At 42.4% G+C, this 21,750-nt stretch overlaps 2 protein-coding genes across 5 annotated transcripts in view; both read left to right on the top strand.

The window, feature by feature from the left end:
- The window catches only part of GANC (glucosidase alpha, neutral C), a 29,757-nt gene extending 25,798 nt beyond the window's left edge, over positions 1-3,959 (top strand). Inside the window, exons 23-24 of the mRNA XM_064462447.1 lie at positions 781-884; positions 1,784-3,959. Coding sequence (XP_064318517.1) covers positions 781-884; positions 1,784-1,893 — 214 coding nt within the window. The 3' untranslated portion in view covers positions 1,894-3,959. The remainder of the gene's footprint in view (positions 1-780; positions 885-1,783) is intronic.
- Positions 800-21,750, top strand: part of CAPN3 (calpain 3) — a 37,821-nt gene continuing 16,870 nt past the window's right edge. For all 4 annotated transcript variants that reach the window (XM_064462450.1, XM_064462448.1, XM_064462449.1 and 1 more), the window contains exons 1-10: positions 800-884; positions 6,897-7,238; positions 13,551-13,620; positions 15,467-15,585; positions 16,246-16,379; positions 16,832-17,000; positions 17,684-17,824; positions 20,332-20,415; positions 20,828-20,913; positions 21,642-21,719. In XM_064462450.1, the coding sequence (XP_064318520.1) occupies positions 6,945-7,238; positions 13,551-13,620; positions 15,467-15,585; positions 16,246-16,379; positions 16,832-17,000; positions 17,684-17,824; positions 20,332-20,415; positions 20,828-20,913; positions 21,642-21,719 (1,175 nt within the window). In that variant the 5' untranslated portion in view covers positions 800-884; positions 6,897-6,944. The remainder of the gene's footprint in view (positions 885-6,896; positions 7,239-13,550; positions 13,621-15,466; positions 15,586-16,245; positions 16,380-16,831; positions 17,001-17,683; positions 17,825-20,331; positions 20,416-20,827; positions 20,914-21,641; positions 21,720-21,750) is intronic.

Below are 21,750 nucleotides of genomic sequence, written 5' to 3'. Positions count from 1 at the left end.
CTAAAAGCCAAAAATACCCATAGCTGCTTGTAAGGAAAGAGATGCTAAATATGTCACTATGGCACTTTTACTATTGAGGTATGTTGCCCACGGGGCTGTGGAGTGCATAAATGGTAATTTTACAGGCTTTTCTTTATTACTTCAGGGTTCAAAAATATATAGGAGGTGGTCCTAACACTACAAAATTTAACAGAGAGCAAAACTGTAGGCTAGCTTGGACAGTTTGGTTAAAAGTGTGCTTCAGATCTCTTTATCTGGGTTATGAAATCTGAAAAGCTTAAAAATTCAAGATGGAAAATAAATTGTTGCTATATTGCTAGCAAATCTAGAAGTTGGAAAAAATTCTTTTTGAGATGAATGATATAATATTCTGTTCACTCCAGAAAGCAAGGTTTCATTTTGATTTGATTTTTTTAGGGTTTTTAAGTAAAAATTAAATTAATTACAAAATGAAAGAAAATTGTGCCTCAGATTGAAATATCTAGGAGTTTAACTCTCGTTTTGCAAATACCCAGAACTGTTCTGGTTGTCAAAGCCATGCTTTTTGCACAGAATATCTTCTCAAACGTCTTTTCTTCTAAGTTTCTGAGATCTGTGATGCAGTGAAAAATCAGCTGATAATGGGAGAAAGTTTTACTTGTTTCAGGAGAAAGGTAAATAGAGGAAAGGAAACCAGTATAGGGAACTTTCAGGGTGAGACTGAAGTAGTATTCTCTCTGTATGATGTTGAACTACTGATGGACAGAAATTAATGTATATGAAATTCTTTCCTTTTTTCAGCTGCACAGATGAAAGTGGACAATACCAGACTACATGTGTGGTTGAACGGGTGATAGTTCTGGGATTTGGACAGCAACCCACTTCTGTGACAGCCTGTTCCAAGGGTAATGAGCTGAATTCTATTTTACTACAATTTTTTAAAATGGCGTTGCTCTGCTGCCATTCATTAGAGGTGGCAAACCAACAGCTCTATGAAGGAAGTGTTACAGCATAGGGAGCGTCTTTGTTTAGTTTTATTTGCTACTTTTTTTGATATCAAGGACAGAATTTAGTGAAAGGAGCCAGCAGCTACTATCCACTAATATTACATGCAGAACTGAAGAACACTTGCATTGTAAGGCAATAGAAGCAGCAGTAAAAGTGGTTCAGAATTAGCAAGTTCAGATAACTTTGTCCTGCACAGAATATGACCATTTCAAAATAAGGACCGTTTGCTCAGATCTGTAAGCCTGCCTAGTCTAGAACAGGAAACTTGCAGACAAAACCCAGATTATTTCTCTGTTCTCCTGCTCATTCAAAAGTGTCTGGAGTTAATGACTATGTGGGGACCTCTAGAAGTTGTGAGGGATCCCATACGGATAGGCAATAGCATCTACAGAAAGGGCTTATCATATCTGGCTGCTTTCCAAGCACATCCCTTCACTTTGGGAATCATGTGGACATGGACCTTCTGCCTCCACCTGTCAATCTTGAAGGTTTTAGGGTGCTTGGAGGAAAACCTATGCTGGAACAATGGTGGGGTTTTTTTTTCAGAAATCCTTGAATAGTTCCATAGTTTGATAACCATAGTTGAAAGGTGAAAGTTGAAAGAAAAAAATAAATAGTTTTTCCGATTTTGCTGCATTCTTATGGGGATACTGGGCAGATTTGACTATTTCCTTTTTAATCAATTCTTTCCACCAATGGCAGGGATGGTCTGAATTAAAAACTGGAGGGAATCATGTAACTGTGTTTCAGAAGGGTTCTTCTTAAATCATGTAGTAAACTCTTTCGTCCTGTTCAGATGGGAAACAAAAAGAAGTGGTTTTCACATATGATACGAAGACCTCTGCACTGATACTGGAAAACTTAGCCCTGAGTATTGATTCTGACTGGGAGATTTGCATCAACTGAAAGGAGACGCAACTTCTTCAGAGAATTCATTGAGAAGTTGAGGGGAAATAAGTTGGGAGAACGTAAAATGTTCATTTGAATCAAATCAAATCAAGGAACATATTTCCCACCCACACCCCCAGACTAACATTTCCTACAGTTTTTCTTTTAAAGCACTAACTTAAACTTGGATAGCAAAAGTAATAGCACTAGGATTGTGTCTTTGAGAGAAAAAAGCTAAATACTATCTGTTCCAGGCTAGCTTCAGTTAGGCATTGAGATTGAGTTCTGCCTTCACGTGCACCAAAAAAAAAAAAAATTGATGGGATGAGACTGTGGCTTGTTGGCTTGTTCCATATAAGTATTTGGAAATCCCACTATTCAGAGACTGGAGAACTTGAGAAGAGCAGGTCTGGGCCAGTTCAACAAGCAGCATCAGTAGATATACCAGACACAAAGGTTATCGTCGGAGTTCTGCCTCCAAGCTGCCTTCTGAAAACAAACACAGAACGAGCCACCCAGTGTGATTACAGGCACTTCCCCTTTCCATTCCTTATGACAATGCATAATTATGCAGCCTGTACAGGAAAGTAAACAACAGGCTACCCAAACGGTTCAGTTGCTGAAGGTAAGGTTTGAGTAGTTTGTGCCAATTGGTTGTGTGATAGTAAAAGACAGTAATGTGGGAGTGCAGAAGTCTCTCCAATAGCTGGCTTTGAAACTGGTACTTGGATTTTGAAAAGGACAGGTGTACATAAGTGCAGTACTGGCTTAGGGTAGCATCTAGACATTTAACATGTTATTGTTCCCCTCTCTCTGCAAGTACTACTCAGAAAAAAGTCTTTTGTTAGGAAAGGATTGGCATTTTTGGATGATTGAATGTCTTTGGTTAAAGCCAACCCAGCGAAGCAGTTCTGCTTATGGAGAGCTCTACTTCTCCACATCTTCCAACTCTTGTCAAGGTTTGGCTTCCTTTACATGTATTTTAGTAATTTCTTGGTCAGTTTTTAGTATCTGCATTTGAGCTTGGTATTTATGAAGCAAAATTTTAACTTTGATGAGATTAATTCTGCATTTAGCCATCCCACTTCATGGTTATTCCCCCATTCTCTTACAATTCACCCTAATATTCCCTTGCCTCCTTTTCCCACCATCTCTGCAAACAGAACTGGTGTGTCCTGATGCTTTCTTCCCTTTCAAAACTATGAGACATCCCAAGTACCACACCCCCCTACCTACATCCTGCTTATTCCCAACTGCCCTTTCCATACCAGGCATCTCTTTTTGCAGGCTACCGTTGCTCCACAGCTCAAGTTATTTGCCCTTTCCATTTGCTACACTTGTCAACTATATTATTTTAAAACCAGTTCTGCTTTGAGTCAAATCTGAACATGCCATTGGTTGGGTTTTGTGGATACAAAAGTGCAAAATTTACTTAATTTCTTTTAGCAAGATAAGGAAGTATTTTCTAAACACATCAGTAAATTAACTCCTAGGAAACAGAGAAGGATGGTCACCATTTTTGCCAACGAAAGGTAACATAACAGTCCATTTGTACGTCATTCTCTACTCTTCTTACTAAGTCCTCCCTGTGCTTGGTCAGTCATTCCCACCTGCTGCTGTTTGTCCTCTAGGGCAAAATTCTGGGAATAGCAAGTGTGAGAGCAAACTGTGACTACTCTGCTCTTGACTAGCAAGCACAGTTGGTTCCCCACCAGACCTGTAGGTTCCTTCTTTTTTGCTCTGTAGAGCTGTTTATCAGCCCCTTCTAGCAGATCATGTGAGCCTCCACTGCAGGATGTGGCAGCCTAAATACTGCTGTGCTTAATGCAGATGAGCTAATGCAGGTAGAACAGTAGCAAATAGATTTTTTACATCTGTGAGAAGAGAGGCAGACCCTATTTTTGAGACAGACCCTATTTTTCTATCAGCTTCTAGCTTTAATTGATGATTGCTTCTTATGCTTAAGCAAAGCAGTGCTTCTGGCAGGATATAATTATTGTCTGGAGTATTTTAATGAAATGTTCTAACTGCTATTTCTGAAGTTGGAAAGTTAAGTGGAAATAAAGTAACAATGAAGCAAGTTACATGCCTTATTTCTTCCAACCTTCTTTCTGTTATTGAGAGTCACTACTAAGTATTCTTCCAAGGGTATCTGGTTAAAGTGGGTTACTAGCTTTTATACGCTGGCCCTCGGTATGATATCTGAACTATACTAAGTACTCATGGGTCACATTTTCAGTGGTATGAAGTGCCTAACTTCTATGGATTTTGATAGGAATTAGTTGCTGAAAATCTTAGCAGTTGTGTCTTAGATCTGAGGAAATCAATTTCAAAGAATATGATTTACATTGATATTTGTAGCAACTCACATACTTTTCCACATATTTATGCCATAAATGAAGAAATAAATTTATAATATATCTTTACAAAACAGGTAATTGAATTGAATTAGTAAGAACAACTGGAGATAAAACTTCATAAAAATTAAATTGAAAGATTATCATCCATGTCGTTCACTTTTGCTCTGTCTGAACAGGTCAGCTATTGCAGTACTTCTGCTTGCGAGAAATTGGGTCGCAAAAGGTGGTTTAATTCCTAATGGACAAAGGGTTTATTCTGCTGTTTGTAGCAGACAGCACATCCATTCTTCTCTACGGTAAACTGTGATTCTTGAAAGACACCATTTGTCTTTTACTAACAACTGCTGTTTCTCACAAAAAAAAGACCTACTTAGCAAAAACATCTGTCCAGTAAAAATAAGACAAGAAGAAGCTCTTTTTTGAACAGGTATAACCACGAAATACTCCTGAACAACCATAAAGAGCAACATTGGATTAGACGTGAGAGGTGCTTGTCCACCTGCCCTCCCCTGTGCAGGCACTAGCTGAACAGTTAGCTGTAGCAGTAGGTCATACCCTGACATTTGCTGACACGACCACCCCCCCAAAGAAAAAAAAAAACGAAAAAAAACCAAAAAAAAAACCCCAAAACAACAAACAAACCCCAAACCACTGCTAATGCTTCACTTGACTTCCCCAGCAGCCCACAAGGAGTTTGCCAAATATCACACATGTGCTACTGGCATTCTTCCCGAAACAGAACTCTGCATACGAGATGTAATAGATGAATTTTTGGATTAGGCAAGAAGGGACAACATGAAAGAAAGAACAAAGTGAGCATTTTTGCTGAGACTCTGCAGTGAAAGGCCTTTGCATTGCTCTTGAAATATCCTGGAAAGAGTGACACATGGCTCTGCCAAGCTGTCCTGCAAAGTAATGTCAAATATGAGACCTGCAATCCTTTTATCTAAATGTAACGAGGAAGTCATCAATTCTGCATGTGGACAACCCACCCTGAAGCAATTTCATTCCTGTTTCCACAACCACTTGAATCTGTCCTTTCTGATTGCCCTGTTGGTGCGAGAATACTTGTATTCATGATAAAAAGAAAAGGATTTAGGGCACCATTCGAAGACGGCAGATGAATACTCCTAGAGGTTAGTCAAGCCTGCCAACTATATTTCCTTCTTTAAAAGTTCCCCTCGTGGAGTTTTTTAAATGAGCCGTAGAGGTCGTCCGTTATGCTGTTGATTTGAAATGTGTAAACCAAGCAAATGGCTGAGAAAGAAAAAACAATCAGTGCTTTGGAAAACACCGTAGTACTAGGGCAGAAGGTCAGCAATGTGTACATGAGCCAGAGTCCAGAGGCTAGTGTCATTAGGCAAAAATAGCACTAATGGTATCATGTGATTTAAGACTTCCCAGTCACAGAAAAATCAAGGCATTAGGGGGCTTTTCTTGACACATACACAATGTCACCTTTTAAAGAACTGCGTTACAGAGAAGAGCAACATGTTTAGATTTTGTTTCATGGAGACTGTGAATTTCCCCCTTGTCCCACTGTTGTGTGATGAAATAAATGTGCAAAGTCAGACATCTCCTCTAAGATTGGTATATCCTAACACACACAGAATGGATCAGCTTCCACACTGGGGCCCTTATAAACTTTCTTGCTGCTATATGAAAAGGTGCCTTTTACATGGGAGGTAGCTAGCACCAGGTGAATCAGTGCTGGTGAGTTGCTTTCTAGAGGAGCCAAGCCCAGCTGGCAGGTATTGACCTCACTTCAGAAGCAGCAAATAATTACCTTTTTCACCATTAGGAGCATGTCTTCAGATAATCCTCTTTACTAGTAAAATATCTGTAGTAAAAATCCTCTCTACTAGTAAAATCCTCTCTACTAGTAAAAATCTCAGTGGCACAGGCTGCCCAGAGAGGCTGTGGAGTCTCCTCTGGAGACATTCAAAACCCACCTGGACGCGGTCCTGTGCCCCCTGCTCTGGGTGTGCCTGCTCAAGCAGGGGGGTTGGACAAGATGATCTCCAGAGGTCCCTTGCAACCCCTGCCATTCTGTGACTCTGTATATCTTTTCTGCAGCAAAGGGTAGAAACAACAACCCCAGTAAAACAGTTCCTTCAGGAGTGTCAAGACTAGTTTATTGGGTGGCAGTACCTTGTAAGTATATTCCCAAACCCACATGAGTTTACCTTCCAGTTTCACTGTTCTCTCTACTTAAGGAAAAGATGAGCTGCTTGCACCAGGAGTCAGCCTGCGCGCGGAGCCTGCCCCAGGAGCATGCCTGGCCTCGGCACGAGCTGCGCAGACTGGCACCATCCATCTCACTAACCCCTCCCTCTCACTTGCTCTCACTCTTTGCCTGTAGTTATTTTTAGATTTCACGGGTTAAAGCTTGTCCCTTCTGGACCCTGATACATACAGGGCCGGCGCACACACATGCTGTGGATACTACAACTCAGGCACAGGAGTTAGCCAACAGATTATCTTGTTCCACATCAGGGAATAAATTCTGCTTTCTTATGACAAAATACTGCCCTTTGAGAGGATGCGCAACACGCTCAACCACATGGAATTTTGCTTCATGCAAATTTGACTAGGAGACTTTCAACGGATAGAAAAAGCGGTTTACACAGCAACTTCCTCTTTTCTTGAATTTCCTTCCAGTTTGCGAGATCTTGCTTTCTTTCAACATTTGCTTTAAGCCTTATTCCCATGCCGTCCGCCATAAATGCAGCGGTGGCTCAGCAGACAGCTGCTGGGTCAGTTCCCAGCACTACTATCAGCACTACGACTGAAGGTGCAGGTGGAAGCACAGGGGGGATTTATTCTGCCATTATAAGTCGCAACCAGCCCATTATCAGAGTAAAGGAGAAGACCTATGAAGACCTTCACAAGAAGTGCCTGGAGAAAAACATCCTCTATGAAGATCCTGATTTCCCACCGAATGAGTCCTCCCTCTTCTATAGCCAGAAAATCCCAATCAAGTTTGAATGGAAAAGACCACATGTAAGTAACATGCTTGCTGAGTGCCTTTTACTATCTGTAAAAAAGCCCTGAGCTTATATTTTTGCAGAAAGTGTGTGTCAAGTGAGATGGGAGAATAAGCAGGAAGTATATTTCCTTAGAGCTCTCCTGGAAGATAACTAGTTAGGGCTGTGGAAGCTCAGAAGAGTGTGTATATAATGACTAAAATACGATAAACCGAAATAGAACAAAAAAAAAAAAGAGATGGAATGTAATATGTAGAAAAAGAAATATAGAATTTAGTTTTCTGCTTGCATGATTTGCTAGGGATTTTCTAGTCTGAAACTACCAAAAAAAATTCTCATTCTACACATTATTTGGTTTGCTGAGACTTTATTTTTAAACACTACTTTATTTCACTTACAACTTTACTTAATATTCTGCTGGTTGCCTAATCTGAAAATAAAAGGACAGCTTACGGCCTGAAACATGCTTTTATTCAGTTGTTTGTTCCCAACATTGCTTAGCCAACTTGCAGAGGTTGTTAGCATATTACCCACTTACCATGAATGTGGGTGTTGTGGTCACTATGAGGACCCACTCCTGGCTGCTAATCCCATTTATTTTTCCTATCTTGTGGGCATTCCCCAGCCAGCCTTCCTCTCCTTTCCCACCCAGAGTCTCTCTCGCAGGTAGAGGACTAATTCCTGAATTCCCAATTGATTCCCTGTCCTACCACAGGAGTTACCCTCCTTCCCTGTGCTTCATCCCGTCTGGCAGCGAGGACACGGTTCTGAGAAGCTTCCCCAGCCCCCTCTATCTGGCAGGTTTTGGCCACCTCTTCTAGATTTGCCATACTTCCCCAACATCCAGTTCTGTACTGGAATGGCAAAGTCAGTGGTGATCGACAAAACTAACCACAGGATCGTAACTAAATAGCAAAAGACCAGGAGCTCTTGTGGGTAGCTGTTACAAATGCAGAGGAAGGCAACAACAAGCTGGGGACTGTGTAAGACTCAAAATACAACCTGAACATCAAAACCAAAGCTCTCTCTGTTCTTTTGACACGAGTGTTCAGGCACCTGATGTGTCTGTGGTGCCAGATATCGGTAGAGCAGAGGCAGGAGATCCAGAGAGCTGCAGTCTGCACCTGCTGAGTACAGGCATGCTGTAGGATCGTGGAGCCAGCCAGTCCTGACCCCAATAGAGACGGCCTGATTTGTAGAGATGACTGTGCTTTCTGTTGCAAATGTGTTTGCTTTAAAACAAATCTTGTAATTCAGGTCATTGCTGTACCTGGTAGGTCCCCAAAGAGGAGAGACACACATATAACGCTTTCTCCTTTTATAAAAGGAGTCCCCTACCTTGTCATCCCTACCACAACTGTGGTGAGGCTTCTCTTGGGCACTGGTGCAGAAGACCTGCATCTATCGGTGCTGATCTCAGATTGACCCAGGACTTTGCTTCGCTGGACTTTGAAACTAATTTATACAGCAGTGATAGGAGGACTTATTGCTACTTGTGTGTGTAATACTATCGGACAATAGACACATTGACAGAGCATTGTAAAGTCCAGTGACTATGAAGTAGTAATACTAGGCTAAAGAGTATTTTGTTAAGAGATTAAAGCAATTATTGAAGCACCAAATGTAAAGATCTGACTGCACGGGCCATGTTTTGTAAGCCTGTGAAGATATGGGCAACTCCTATTCTTATTAAATTGCAATGGTATTTTTTTGCCAAAGTAAGTGACTAGCTTATGAACGATAGTCTTATAAGGTGGTAATTTTTAATCACTTTGAAATTCAGGTCAAACTTGAATTGAATCAAACTTGATAATGTATTCTAAAAGAAAACAAAATACCAGACAGTTCAGAAGTCCTGAAAGAATATCTTAACAGTGGCTTCACTCTAGATCCTTTCCCTGATTTCTGTAGCACATTGTATATGCCACATACTCCCAGAAACAGCAAATAAACAAGAGATCAATGTGCACTAAGTTCTCATTTAAAACAGAAAGCTGGGAAATAGGCAACCTGTTCCTGACTGCCTCTGGCTTTCTGAATCACCTTAGTCATGCCACCTAACCAATTTGTATCCAAGCTCACCACCACCACACGAGATCAGCGCACAAGAATACAATATACATGAAGGATTAAAGCTGGCCTTAAATGAGCATCATTTCCTATGACATGAATCCATGTGGGATTTCTGAGTGCAAGCTTTTCCAGAAGCTCCAAGTATTGTTTGAGGAATCACAAAGTTAATCTAAAAGGCACGTGTTTGACAGTAACCAACGCTACAACAAAGCACTGATGACAGTGCCGTTCCTCCGCTGAGTAGTGCTTCTTCGCTGTAGCTGTCAGCATACTGTGCGGACACATGGAAAGGCTCTGAGTCTGCTTTTGCACCTGGGCTTTATGTGGACCCCACAACAAGTCAGCCACATGGATGATGCTCCCCTGATCCCCGGCTCTGAGCTGAGGTACCCGCTGAGCCTGGCATGGGCAACTCCCCCTCCCGTGTGTGAGCTGTGGGAACATGGGCTCTCTCCACCTCCCCTGGCAATGGCCGTGCTGGGACTTGACCTTTTCCTCAGGGCTCCTGCAATTCATTGGTGAGGCGGTGAGAGGTACCCAGCATCCCAGCCCCAGAGCTACCTCTTGGTCTCTTGTGTGAGGCCCTACCGGCTCTTCGTTTTGCAGTTGGTGCTACCCGGAGGTCAGGTCCTCCTCCACCGCCTCTCGAAACAATCAGCTTCTGCTGCTGCAAGGGCAGCAAGGACATGAAGACTGGTCTTGTGCCTTACCGTCAGAAGGACGGCTGCCACGCAGGGCAGCTGTAAGCGTTGGCATGGGAAGCAGTGAGAAGGCCCCTGTAATTCTACCCCACTAGTGACTGCCATGCCACGACATGAATGCGCAGAGCAGACCTCTTAATACTCAGTTTGGGAAAAAGCCAAGTGACAGCCCTGAAAGTTTCCCTGAGTGAAGACTGCAGGATCCATCCAGTGTTTCTGTTCAAAGTATGCATGAGCATGGTTTAGGTATGTAGAGGAGAAATAAAATCCCCCTCAGTTAATGCATAATATTAAATAATTTGCTTACTCATGGAAGGTAAAAGAAACCCAAGGAGCCATTCTCACCTGCACCAGGTTATACCCAGCTCAGTGATGGGCTGTGCTCCGCTTTCTTAATGGCCTCAGCCTTCCACACCCATGCTGCCTGTGGGACCTTCTCTCAGCTGAGAGCAGGGACAAGATCACTGATCTTTGAGAGTTGAGAAGAAGTCTGTATCATAACACAATGCAGAGTATCAAGAGGTCCTGCTGCAGTCCTGTTTGGATCTAATGATATTAGGCCATTAATAGGAAGGCTCTGCAGTGACACTGTGCTTTCAAATGCACCGTTGTCATTCTCCTTGCTCACAGCATCAACTGCCAGATTTGATGACTTCCCTATGGTGATCCCCTCCACAGCCAAGATGATCAGCAGGAAGATTTTTCTTTTCATAATGAATCCAAATAAAATCAAGTCAGCATACTAGTGGATTTTACTTAGAATGAAAATGAATCAGTCAGGTCACCAGCTGCACAGGTGTGAAGCTGTTTGAATTTAGCAATCACAAAATGTGTAGGCAGCACCACAAAGTAAAGACGGCATTTAGTGCCACCAAGGCAGGCCTTTCAGTTGAGGGTAATCCAACTCTGGAACTCTAAAACCAGCTTGGTGTATGACAACATCGAGCTCTGCCTTGAAGTCCGCAGCACAGCCGTTTAATAGCACGGTCGGGACCATGAGAGGCCAAGAGAGAAGCATGAGGCTATGAATTGTTTTAGGCAGGCCAAAGAAAACACTTCCTCTACTTGATAGGATCAGTTTAGGGAATTTACTTAGGATGTCATATTTTATTAACAGCAGGTCTTAAAGGAGTGAATGCCTTTTGCTGCAACAGTATAAGTTGACTGGAGGATTTTTCCTGACACAGAAGAAAAGCTCATGAAAATATAACAAAGGTCAAACGCCATTTTTAGTTGCATGCTGCGTTTGCATTTTCCAGTGCTCCCTTCCAACAGACTCCTAAGTACCCTCTGCGCAGAAAGCAGCGTGCACCACTAATGGGTTTCTCCTAGGATTCTCTGTCTCCCTTGCTGTAACTTTGACTCTTTGTAATGAAGTTACAGTCTGAACTGAATCAACCCAGTGAACACAAAGGTCCTTTGCGTAGTACCAAGGCAGTCTGAGGCACTCGGGTCAGGGGAGGCTCTTTCTAGATGACTCATTGCATCAATGAAGTGCAGCCTGTTGGGATTCTCTGTGATAACTTGACCTGAGAGATCAAGGGCAATGCCTTGCTCAGCCAGGAATGCTGGAAGGACAGACCTGCCACCTGCATCTTGAACACTAGGTCGTCTCGCTCTGCTGAGTACTTTTTATCAGCCTTGGAACACCTTGAAGCCTTTCCCTGTAACTTCAACTATACTCAGCACAACGAGCACAGGTGGGGATGGACTAGAGTTACATTAAAAGCATATCCACAGCGTACTAAATGCATTTCTATCATAGCTAAATCAGTCCATATGACAATTTTATGATTCCTTTACCAACCATCCTCCAAAGCTAACGGGTCCAAGATGAAATAAATTGCACTGAGGAACAATCATTGCTGTACATTTAATATCTGGAAACACTTAGGCACCATCTAACTGCCTTCATCTAAAACACAGCATGCTGGATTGCAGAACTTGTTACTTCAATAGAAGCAGGATCAAGCTAAAATACAGTAATAGAGGTTGAAAAAACGCAGTCCAAAAACCTGGCATCTCACAGCTAGTTTTCAAGAGAGCACCACAGCAATGTGAGGAAGAATACTTTCAACAAAGCACGTGGGTGGAGAAAAGCATGAAAGCATCTCAAACAGCTGCCTTGACAGAAGTGGACCCCAGGACAGCTGACTGAGGCCCAAAACAACAGAACAATCCCTCCATTCCCTCCCTTGAGGAGAATAAGGTAACTGCTGGGGGGAGCCAGACACTGGTCTCTCTATCTGACTATATGACTAATCCAAATATTTACATCAAAGCAACTCGGCCGGTTACTGTGAAGGAACAAAAAAGTGGGCTCAAGCCAAGTGAAACTACTAGACCTGAAACATGAGTATGGGAAAGTCCAGGGCTACCCTGATGACATGGGAAAAAAGCTTTCTATAGCGGAGGTAGCATCAGCTGCCTGTAATGCCAGACAAGCAACTGTCAGTTGTTTCTTCTTTCTCCTTCCCACTCCAGCCCTGCCATCAGATTGGGTTCTTGGACTATACTTTGCCTTCTTCCCCATTTGCAGTGGCTCAGGGAAGTGGCCCTCAGGTTGCAGCGTCTTTCTTTCTTTACCCTCACAAGAGATGGGTCCAAAAGTTAAGCGGCTTCTTTTTCTTCCCCACGCCAAGTATTTAAGTATGACAGATAGGATAAAGCAGGGACACTTTTTCTCTGTAGGACAGGTTGTACCTACTTCTTCCCTTGGCTTTCCTATACCCCATGGTTCTTTGCCCATACAGAAAAGGTTCTGTGTAACCCTGCAATAGTCCCACCTCATTTGCTGGTAGTTCCTATATAGTCCTTCCCTCCCTATGGCAATTCCTTAATTATTTATGCCTGTACAGCATCTTGTGCCTATTCTGTACTAGTAAAAATACTGACAAACTCAATACATTGCCCAAAGTGCAGGACAAAAGAAGAGCTTCCTGTCCTCAGAGGCAGACGATGCCTGTGTACATTTCCGAATGCAGCATGGGCAATTAAATACTGCGACATGAGGAAAAGAATAAAATCACTTAACCAGCAGCTGATTATTCCTGAGAATTAAATATCTGATCCTGGACAAATTTTAAGGAGTATTACTGGGGTTCATTCCTCATGAAATGCATTCGTCAACCCTGTTCATGCCCCAGCAGATTAGTTACTGCAAATTGGACACCTTAAACCTCCAGTCATTTTTAAAGAATTTAATCTGGTTCCCTGATGCTCCTTCCACCTACCTGCTTTCCTGCCTCCTCCAGTGTTTTTATTTTTTCATTATTGAGTAGAAAAATACTTTTCCCTATTCTTCTCATTTTAATGTGTTTGAACCCCCATACAGCCTAGATATTAGACCCTGTAGATACATGGAGAAAACTCTGAAACATCCAGATTCCAAAACATTTTCATAGTGAAACTGCAGCTGAAAACTCTGCAAGAGAATCTGATATCCAGAAACTATCTTACAGGAAACAATTGTCCTAAAATAGCCTATATTCCTGTGGCAAACAGGCATCATAATGCATGCTTTTCCTGCTCATCCACCTGTTTATGTTTTACAGGAAATCTGTGAGAATCCACGGTTTATTATCGGTGGAGCCAACAGAACAGATATCTGCCAAGGAGAATTAGGTATGAAATTCTTACTTCAACTCTGCACTTTTTAAAGTCTGCATCACTCAATTTTCTTTTGCTTCCAAGGTGATATTTGAAATCCTCTGCCTCGGTGTGCCACTACACATCTACTGATTCCTTCTCTCTAGAGCAAATTGTTGGTACCTGCCTCGTAGCAATCTAGGGAAGAATTTTAAGCGAAAGATGCTTTGCAGGGGGTTTTGCTTTTCACTAACTAATATCACGAGTATGTTACAAAGCACCATTTGGCCTTTCTTTCAGGCTTTGAGGAGGGACAAAATTAGTTAAGACAAGAATAAGAGATAAAAAGGGGTTATTTGATCAAGAGAAAAATCTAATCAGCTACTGTTGTGGTTTTTTCAGCTATTTAGTCCTGTTATTTCCATACAGGAGCTTCTGAAGGCCTCCAGCTAAGTGTGCCTTGTACTCAAGGACAACCCCGATATTGAAGACCCTAAGCTCAGAAGCTCAAAGATACTTTGACAAATAGAACCACTGCTTAGGTACAGGCAATGCCTCTACAACAGCCACCCATGCAGCACCTGCCTGCCCTGCTTTGTAAAGTCATTCCCCACTCAGCTTTCCTGTGTCTTTCATGGTTTTATAACTTCTCCTGCAATCTTTTTCCTAAGATAATACATCCTGATGTGTGCTAATCATTTCATTTAAGTGTTGTTTGCTGCTTCTGACTCATCATGTTCCCAGTACTTTTTTTTTTTTAATTTATTTAAAACTTCCTTTCTTTTTGAGCTGACCAGAACTTCACGGTTGCCAAGGTGTAGGCGCAAATGAGTTTACACACGTAATATGTTGTCTCTTTTGCCTTCCATTCCTTCCCCAATTACACAGAGCATTGTTTACCTTTTTGACTTCTGCTGAATGTTGTAGAGTTTAGAAAACTCCTGTTCACAGCTGACCCCACATCCTTCCTAAGGGGAAATAGGTAACTTAGAATGTACTGCTCTTCATATAGAACTGGCTTTTCAAAATATATACCTATATGCATGTCTATATGTTTTATCACTCCACCTGTTTCATAAATTTCTTTTACAAATCTCTGCAATCAGATTTAGTTTTCACTACCTTGTATAACTCTCTCACCCCCCTAATTCACACTGCTTAGGCATACTTACCCTACAACCTCGCTTCCAGTAGCAGCTAGGCGGGTTTAATTAAGGGTTGAGGCATCCTTTGCTGAATACAGAAGTACTATGGGAGCAAATTACTTTCCCAGAGCTCCCACAGAGGCAGCAAACTTGTGCAAGAGTCTGAAGGAGGAACTGAAAAGCACTAAAGGGGACAGTGTTTACAACAGCACGGACACAGATTCAAAGAGAGGAAAATGTGTCAGAGCAATGAAGCAGGGAAGAGGCCCCACAGAATGATGATTGGGACAGTAGGTTATCTTGAGAGCAGAAAATGGAAATGAGAGACTGAACCTCAGCTGTACAGAGCTCCACCTGGGAGAGGGTTATCTCTCAGCTGGTCTCTGTCCTAAGCTTGGAAGGCGAACTAAGGTGGGAAATCAGATAGGCATTCACATGGGACAGGGAAATCTTAACACAGGTATCAGTACTCATCAGATTTTAGGCTTTTTCTAAATTACAGGGAACACCGTCTATTTAACAGGCTTGTACCTAGCCATGAATGATGCCAGTGGGTATTTCCAGAGCACAAATAAAGTGCTAAACTACTGCAGAACACATGGAGAAGAGCCCCCTCCTGAAAGGCGATGGCATGCTCTGCCGAGAATTAATATGTCACTTTGCAGTATCTCAGGTTTCCCCGTTGATTCTAGCTGCTCTGTTCCTTCATTTTGTCTGCCACTTCTGCTTGTTTACAGGTGACTGCTGGTTCCTGGCTGCCATTGCTTGCCTGACACTGAATAAAAAACTACTCTGCAGAGTCATACCTCATGACCAGTCCTTTATACAAAACTATGCTGGCATCTTTCACTTCCAGGTGAGTTCCTTCATCCAGCAGGAAGCACACGTAACTGTATTTACCTGCCAGAGAGTTCCGCTCTTGGGCGTGCTCTTCCCTCTCACTTCTCCACCCTTCGGAAGCATGAGCAACAGCCAGGAAGGCAGAGCGACTGGATTGCCTCACCCTAAACTCTCCCAACAGGGCAGTCACAGAAGGGCCAGCCTATCCAGGCAATTAGGGAGCATTAACCCACCAAGGAAGCATTTGTGGATCTCTGTGTCCTGCGCATAAGGGATAGCAACAGGTGCCCGGTCCTGCCTCGCTGCTCGGATGCAGTGCTACAGCCAGCACAGCCAGGCTGGCAGTTGGCAAGAGCATCTATTTTTAGGTTAACAAGCAGCTGGTCTGTCAAAAAAAACCCAAAAGTTGTTGAAGAACCACTTATTCAGAGAAGGTTGACTGCTTTCTGTATTTCCCTTGGGTCTCCTAAGGGACCTCTCACTGTCCCTCATGCGTCACCAGGGGGAATTCAGTCCAGCTGCCTCCCTCCCAAAAGCCATCACTTTTTGGCATATTATGAAGCAGCTAACGTCCACATTTCTCCTCTCTCAGCCTGGGTTTTCAGCTTTTCAGCCAGGCTCCCCCTCCCTGTACCAAGTCAACCTAGAGGTTTTTTCTCTGTTTGCCTTTATTCAGTTCTGGCGCTATGGAGACTGGGTGGACGTCGTCATTGATGACTGCTTACCCACGTACAACAACCAGCTGGTGTTTACCAAGTCCTCCCAGCGCAACGAGTTCTGGAGCGCCCTCCTGGAAAAAGCCTATGCAAAGTAAAACAACCTGCCAGACCGTTCCGGGCTACCCGCCGAGGCTTTGGCTGGGGACATGGTTAAACCACCGCGTACAGGACCTATGATGAGCGTGTAGAGAGGCTCCGCACATACCAGTGCCTTTTCCCATAGATTCTCATGCGTCAGAATTGGGGATGGGGTAAAACATATTTTCTAGGGGTGTTTGTTGCTCAATCAGAGGTCTAAATTTGAGTCTCAACATCTTTTTCCTTTTTTTTTTTTTTTGATGTGTGCAGGTGGCATGTTTTAAAATTTTTAACTTGAGGGTTCCCAAACAGATGGTTTGTGGGGTTTTTTTAGTATGTCTGTTTACACATCTTTATTTAGATACACACACAGACAAGATAAATATGTATTATGTATAAAAAATATATAGGTAGGTATCTTTATATGTGTAAAAGATAATCTTATTTTTCCTTTCTCTTTCCAAGACTCCATGGGTCATATGAAGCTTTGAAAGGAGGCAACACCACCGAAGCCATGGAGGACTTCACCGGAGGAGTCACAGAATTTTATGAGATAAAGGATGCCCCTAAAGATATCTATAAAATCATGAAACATGCCATTGACAGAGGATCCCTCATGGCCAGCTCCATTGATGTGAGTCTATGTGAACTTTGCAGATAAGCCATAAGAAATAGCAGAGGAGAGGGACCTCTCCATGAGTAATCAAATATATGCCACCTTTTGGAACTGCTTTGTCTAGTCCACAGAGCAAACATCCATTTCTAGGAGATGGAGTAATCTCCACTAGACACCACACATTAGCAAACAGCAAGAGCCAAAAGGGAAATGAACAGAAGCAGAACATGGAGGCAGGGAGGAGGGGTGCAATCAGCAAAACCAGCACCCCCACCCTCAGTGCCCTCACCCAGTAAAATGAGGTTAGTTGGGGGGTGCCGCAACTCCATTAAGACACCGATTTTCATGTCAAAGATGCTAAGTGTGCAAATGCTTGGGAAATCAACCCTTCAACTGCCAACACAGTCTTAAGTTGTCTTCATTTACTGAGGTTAATTTAAAAGTGGAAGTAAGAAAACTATCTTCAATAACCATTATGGAGTATGAAGTTGCAGTGAAGGCAGAAGAACAACCAGTGCTGTCAACCACTGTAGATAAGTATGGACCATCTAGCATGCAGTGAGAGAGAAGTTCCATCTAGTATGTAGTGAGAGAGACGATATCTAGGCTTTCTTTTACTACTCATCTTTTTTGTATCATTTCTCTTCTCTCTCCCTGACTCTTCTTTCTGCATGTTATTTTTCTCCCATTCTCTGTGCCAGGATAACCTAGGCTTTTCCTATGGATCAGCTCCTCGGAGTGACATTGGGAAACTGATTGCTAAAATGGTGAAGAATCTAGAAAACGCGCAGATGACTCACCCCACTGTAGACTACCAGGGGACAGATGAAAGGCCAGCCTGGGTTCGTATGTTTCCAGAACAGGTTGACTTCACAGTGCTTTTATTTATAGACAGAACAGTTAGAGAAACATATAATCCATGCTTTTAAATCCTTATTTGGCTTCACTGAGTTATCCCAACACTAGAGACCTGTTCTTATGGATGCTATTTGACATATGCATTAAAGGATTTCAGTCCTTTCAAACACAGTGACTGATACTAGAGGGCTTTGCTGATACTGAGGCAAAGGGCTGTTGGCTTGTGGCAAAAACTTACAATTCCCAGAGTTTACCTGTACAGTAGAAGTGGAGAGCAAATTCACACCAAATATGTGGCACATCAGTTATTGTATTTGGGAACTGGACATGATTAATGGATTTTATAAAGTCCTTTGCTTCTGAAGGATGGAGAGAGTGAGAAAATTAAAATACTTGAATGGAACAAGATCCCTGAGTGTGGAGGGGCTGTAAAAGAAAGAAAATGCAAGCTCACAGCCCTCACTCCAGGCACAAAAGCTCTTGGTAAACTTACTTTGAGACAGAGAGTGCTATGGAGCTTTGCCACCGGTGGATGACTGCTCGCAGGAGGCTCCTTGTAGATTACTGCCTTTAAGATCCTCATTTAAAACATGTAACAAGGCAAAAGAAAAACGTGTCGAGTTTTACATGTATGATAAAATGCAAAGTAACTCTAGCATACCTAGGTACCTAGCAAAATAGAGAGAGGGATGTTAAAATCATTAATGGAAAATCCCATATTGGGAAACTTAAAAGCTTCCAAATCTGTAGAGGGACATGTTGCTTTCTTCTTCTCTCTGACAGGCAGCTGTCATACCTTGTGCTTTAGGAAACTGCATTTCCATGACAATGAAATTATCTCTCTCACTTTACAGAGAAGAAAAAACCCAACACCCACCCCAATTACATAATCTAAAACTTTTGGTTGCACAAACTGTCTTCTGCATTTGCAGCAGAAATAGCTGATTTTTCCTCTTTTGACACTCATATTTAGTCTTCCTAAAAGACTGAAATGGTGTAATTCTTCAGGAAAGCCCAGTATGACTGTCTTGTTTTGCAAGCATGGCTGCCCAAATCACCCACGTTTTGGGGGAATTTCCTCCCCCGTGACTGTCTATTCAAAGAAGGTTAGAAAATTCTCTGTAGTTGCTAACCCTGAGCCGTTTTGCTGTTGGTTATTACACACGCTCCTGAGCCATTACCAGAAAAAAAAATAAATCGTGACTCTTGACGGAAAGAGGCAGATGATAGTGCAGAGTTCAGAAGCTCTTTAGAGAAGTGGCCCAGGGCACCAGCAGAAGCTAATATTCTTAAGCAGAAAAGACAGAAAGGGCTTCTGATAAGTAATGATGGTAACAACATGAGTAGAAATTAAGAAAAAAGGAAATAGAGATGAGGTTATAGGCATAAAAAGTATGGAAACAGGAGCAAGTTTAAAAAAGGAACAGGAGCAGAAGGGAAATAATGGAAAATAATTGTGACAGCCAGGAAACGCTTGGATGAGATCCTCCCTGTGCAAGCTGAGATCGTATCTGTGTGACCTTACTAATTCTCCATTTCCAGCCCTGCCTTCCCCAGGCCCTCTGATTTAGGCAGAGTTACTGGCAGGGCATTGCAGTCATCTCTCAGTGGCAGACGTAATGGAGGAGGAGAAGTTTTGCACATAGTCCACGTGTACGTAGCAGAGTCTTCCCTTCCCACCGTTCTCAGTGATTTCGCCTACAAATACAGTGGACTATGTGCACCTGCCATCTTCCTCTCAATTCTTTATCTCCCAGATAAAGAGCATTCTGAGATTTGCAAATAAAAATCTATCAGACACACTAACAGTTGATTACAAAGACAGCAAGTGTACTTACACCTGAACAACATGTTGCTGAAGAAAGCATGCTCTTCCTGAATGTCTGTGGGAAAAAAAATTCCATCCTGAGGATTTTAACGGTTATGGAATAAAACGTAAATATCCACAGGAAATTTATTTAAGAAAATAATATAAGTTAGTAGGAATGGTGTATTAAATAGGGTGTCATTGTGATAAGATTGCAGCCATGTTTAAAGATGAAAGTATTCCTCTGTTGATCTGCTCTGCTGTTTCCAGTTAACATGTAATAACCTTACTGAGCCATACAACATACTGTGCCAGAAAGCACTGAATAGTCCTGCTAATAGAAAATCTAATTATTTTGAATAAGCGTGCTTTATACTAGCATGTTCTGAGTGCAAAAAGTAGTAACCTACAAAGGGAAAAAGTAGATCACAAAAATGTCCTTTCCAATTGATATTATTAACTTTTTGATTTTTTTTAGTCCATGCTTCACTCCTTTCTAACCAGCAACATTAATTCTGAGGGCACTAAACTTGGCCACCTTGCAAACGCAAAGAAGAGAAGAAGGCAAAAACCCTATCACCTGAACGGTGTCATCCTCCTTCCAGAAGCCCTGGGTGGCGATACCTGCCTTAGAGCAGCTGAGCTTTGCGTGACTCTTACAAGTTTTTGCCTTGTGTCTAACAGACCATAGTGCCAATGCAGTATGAAACCCGGATGTCTTGCGGGCTCGTCAAAGGTCACGCCTACTCTGTCACGGCCGTGGAAGAGGTAGGTACAGTCCCTTTCCTCCAGCTGTGGGGAGTTGCGTTCTACACGGGCCTAGAATCATGCATGTCAGCAAAGCTATGATTGGGGGCGGGGGGGAGTCAAAATAAATTATGAGCTAAGGAGACAAAATTTATATTTAAATAAATGAAAGCCTTCTGGAGAAATAAACCTGTCCAAGTTTTGGCTTTCTGGGGAAATGGATATTCTACCATGGTCTGCTTAGGCAAAGGTGGCCACAGCCAGCCACCTCCTGGTCTTACAGCCTTCCCGCACTCACCCCAAGTACTTCAGGCTGGGCAATGGCCCAGGAACGCACCATCACTGGAGGAGCTGGTATCAGCAATCTGACACGGAGAATGTTTCCTTTTGAACCTACTCTCAGTCTACTTTTATTGCATTCTTTTTCAATTAGACAACATTTAAAGGGGAAAAAATACGTCTGGTAAGGCTGAGAAACCCCTGGGGGCAGGTGGAATGGAATGGACCTTGGAGTGACAAGTGAGTAAAAAAGAGCTTTGTGTGTTTTGGAAAAAAAAAACCAAACCAGCTTTATTTGCCCTTATGCAGCTTGGGCATGACCCTAATGTTTCATGATGAGGTATCTGAACTGCCTTTGTCATTTTGACACATGCACTTTGAAGTTGAGCATAGTTGAGTGCTTAGCTGAAGCTGTAAAAAGAAAGGAGTACCTAAAAGAAATGTTAAGGGTGGCTTTAACCAATGGAAATGAAAAGAAACTCCAGTCAATCTGATTTTACTGTCTGGCAAGTTCAGCAATGTCCATTTGCAAAGCAAGATGTGACAGTAGAAAAATATTTTAAGTTATGGAAGAACTGGATGAATCAAGATGTCAGTACATGAGCAAGTTTGGATAAAGCTTCTCATCAGGTTTTACTAAAAGGAGTTTCAATAGCTACTCTAGCAATGACAGTCTGCAAACACTTTTGTCTTCAAGCTAAAATGAACACAGTTCAGCAGATTTTTGAGAGCTCCTAAGAAGTCTGAAGGGAAGGCAGAGAGGAGTAGGGCAATTCCTTTTTTATTTGGGCACGTGGACAGGAGGGTAGCATTGAGAACAAATGGTTGCAAAGCTCACAAATTAAAAAGTACATGTATGCAGCAAGATGACTCTTGGCTTTCCATTCTACGAGGCTTACCGTAAAAAGTAGAAATTTTAATGAAAGCTGTGTTGCAAATCATAATCTAACTTGTGTACTTGTCTGAAGGTCAGATGAGTGGAACTTCATTAACGACGCAGAGAAAATCCGCCTGCAGCACAAGATCATGGAGGATGGGGAGTTCTGGTGAGAGTATCAGTCAGAAACCTGTGTTTCT

The sequence above is a fragment of the Phalacrocorax carbo genome, chromosome 10, assembly GCF_963921805.1.
Source record: "Phalacrocorax carbo chromosome 10, bPhaCar2.1, whole genome shotgun sequence".
NCBI lineage: Eukaryota > Metazoa > Chordata > Aves > Suliformes > Phalacrocoracidae > Phalacrocorax > Phalacrocorax carbo.
Note: the sequence above shows the minus strand (reverse complement) of the source record. Positions and strands in the feature narration are given on the sequence as shown.